This window comes from Procambarus clarkii, chromosome 35, assembly GCF_040958095.1.
Source record: "Procambarus clarkii isolate CNS0578487 chromosome 35, FALCON_Pclarkii_2.0, whole genome shotgun sequence".
NCBI classification, from domain to species: Eukaryota; Metazoa; Arthropoda; class Malacostraca; order Decapoda; family Cambaridae; genus Procambarus; species Procambarus clarkii.
This window is the reverse complement of record NC_091184.1, coordinates 16015201-16016739: the sequence shown is the minus strand read 5'-3', so window position 1 is coordinate 16016739 and position 1539 is coordinate 16015201. Positions and strand designations below refer to the sequence as shown.

At 51.7% G+C, this 1539-nt stretch overlaps 1 protein-coding gene across 1 annotated transcript; it reads right to left on the bottom strand.

The window, feature by feature from the left end:
- Positions 1-764: 764 nt before the first annotated feature.
- LOC138371332 (octapeptide-repeat protein T2-like) lies at positions 765-1154 on the bottom strand. The gene has a single exon (XM_069336119.1). It carries the CDS (start codon positions 1152-1154, stop codon positions 765-767), a length of 390 nt encoding a protein of 129 aa, XP_069192220.1.
- Between the last annotated feature and the right edge of the window lie 385 nt (positions 1155-1539).

Below are 1539 nucleotides of genomic sequence, written 5' to 3'. Positions count from 1 at the left end.
TGGGTCCTCCTTGGACTTCACATCGTCGGTTCCCGGGCAGCACCTCCGGTTCCCGAGCTCGGTCCACTGCTCACAGATTGGGGCTTCCTCCCCGCGTCCCTCGAGCTCTTGAACCGGTTTACTTCACTGGGCAAACTACTCTTGGGAGAGTCCCCCGCTGCTCCTGAACTCTTAAAGTAATCTCCAGATCTTAAGGTATCCTAATGGTGATTGTCTGGGCGGTCCTTCCATTCTGAGTTGCAGTGCCTCCTCTTGCATGTCAGCTCGGTCCACTGCAGCTTTAAGGTCCTTTATTCCTGCCTTCTTCACTCTGACCTTGAGTTCCAGATGGAGCTTCAACATGAATTTTTCCATCACTATCAACTGCTTCAGCTCCACCATCGTCTCTACCTCTTTGGCCTTTAGACATCATAGAAACCTGCGTTTCATGTCCCGAGCAGTTTCACCATATGACCTTCCCGATGCCCTTGTGCAATCACGGAAGCGTTTCATGTAGACCTCCGGGGTTAGTCTATATGAGAGGACAACCGCGCTCCTGATTGTGTTGTATATGGCGCACTTCTCGATGTCCAACATGTTATAAGCTTCTCTGGCCTCACCAGTCAATCTACTCTGCACTAACACAGCCCAATCCTCCTCTGGCCATTCCTTCAATGTTGCTATCCTCTCAAAATGGCGGAAGAAAGCCTCGGCCTCCAGAGGATCAAAGGTGGGTAGATCGCGCTCCTGGGCCTTGAGGTCGTCCTGACGTGCAGGTATCAAGACTAGCCCTCAGCTCGACCTCCCTGTTCGCCTCTATCTCGGCTTGCCTCTATCTCGGCTCGCTGGGCTTCCCTGTCTTCTCGTTTCAGCAGCGCCTCTCTTTCTTCTCGTTTCAGCTGCGCCTCTCTCTCACACTCTTCACGCCGCAACTGCACCTCTCTCTCCTCGCGTTGCAGCTGTGCTTCTCTCTCCTCTCGACGCAGTTTGGCCTCTAATTGCATTCGCATTATCTCCAGCTGCATGCCCTTCCTGCTACTTTTGGATCCCCCTCTGCTTTCACGTTCACTGTGAGTTCTGGCCACACTGGTAGGAGCTTGGGACGGCTCGCCTTGGGACGACCCTCCCTGGGATGGCTCCTCTCGTGTCTTCTCTCGAGCTGTGAGCTGTGCCATGATCTCTATCCTACGCTCCGCTAACTTAGTGGTTTGCCACTTGTTGGATCTGAGCTTTGGTATACTGCTCCAAAATTTTCTCATCCCTCGTCGCAATAAACTTCTTTACTTTATCTTCCTCCATCTCTATGTTATCGAGCATACACAACAGCACCCACTAATTTCACCGTTTCAGCCCTTTAGCTGGATGGGTAACACTATCACTGAATTCACAGGCAACACTGATCACGACACTGTTAACACTGTATTGGTACCCCTGGCAACACTGTCCACAAATTTTGGCAACACTGTCCTGAAAGCTGGGCAACACTGTAGGCTAACGAACGTACCCTGGCAACTCTTTACCTGGACGAACGTATCTTGGCAAGGTCGCCAATTCTTGTTA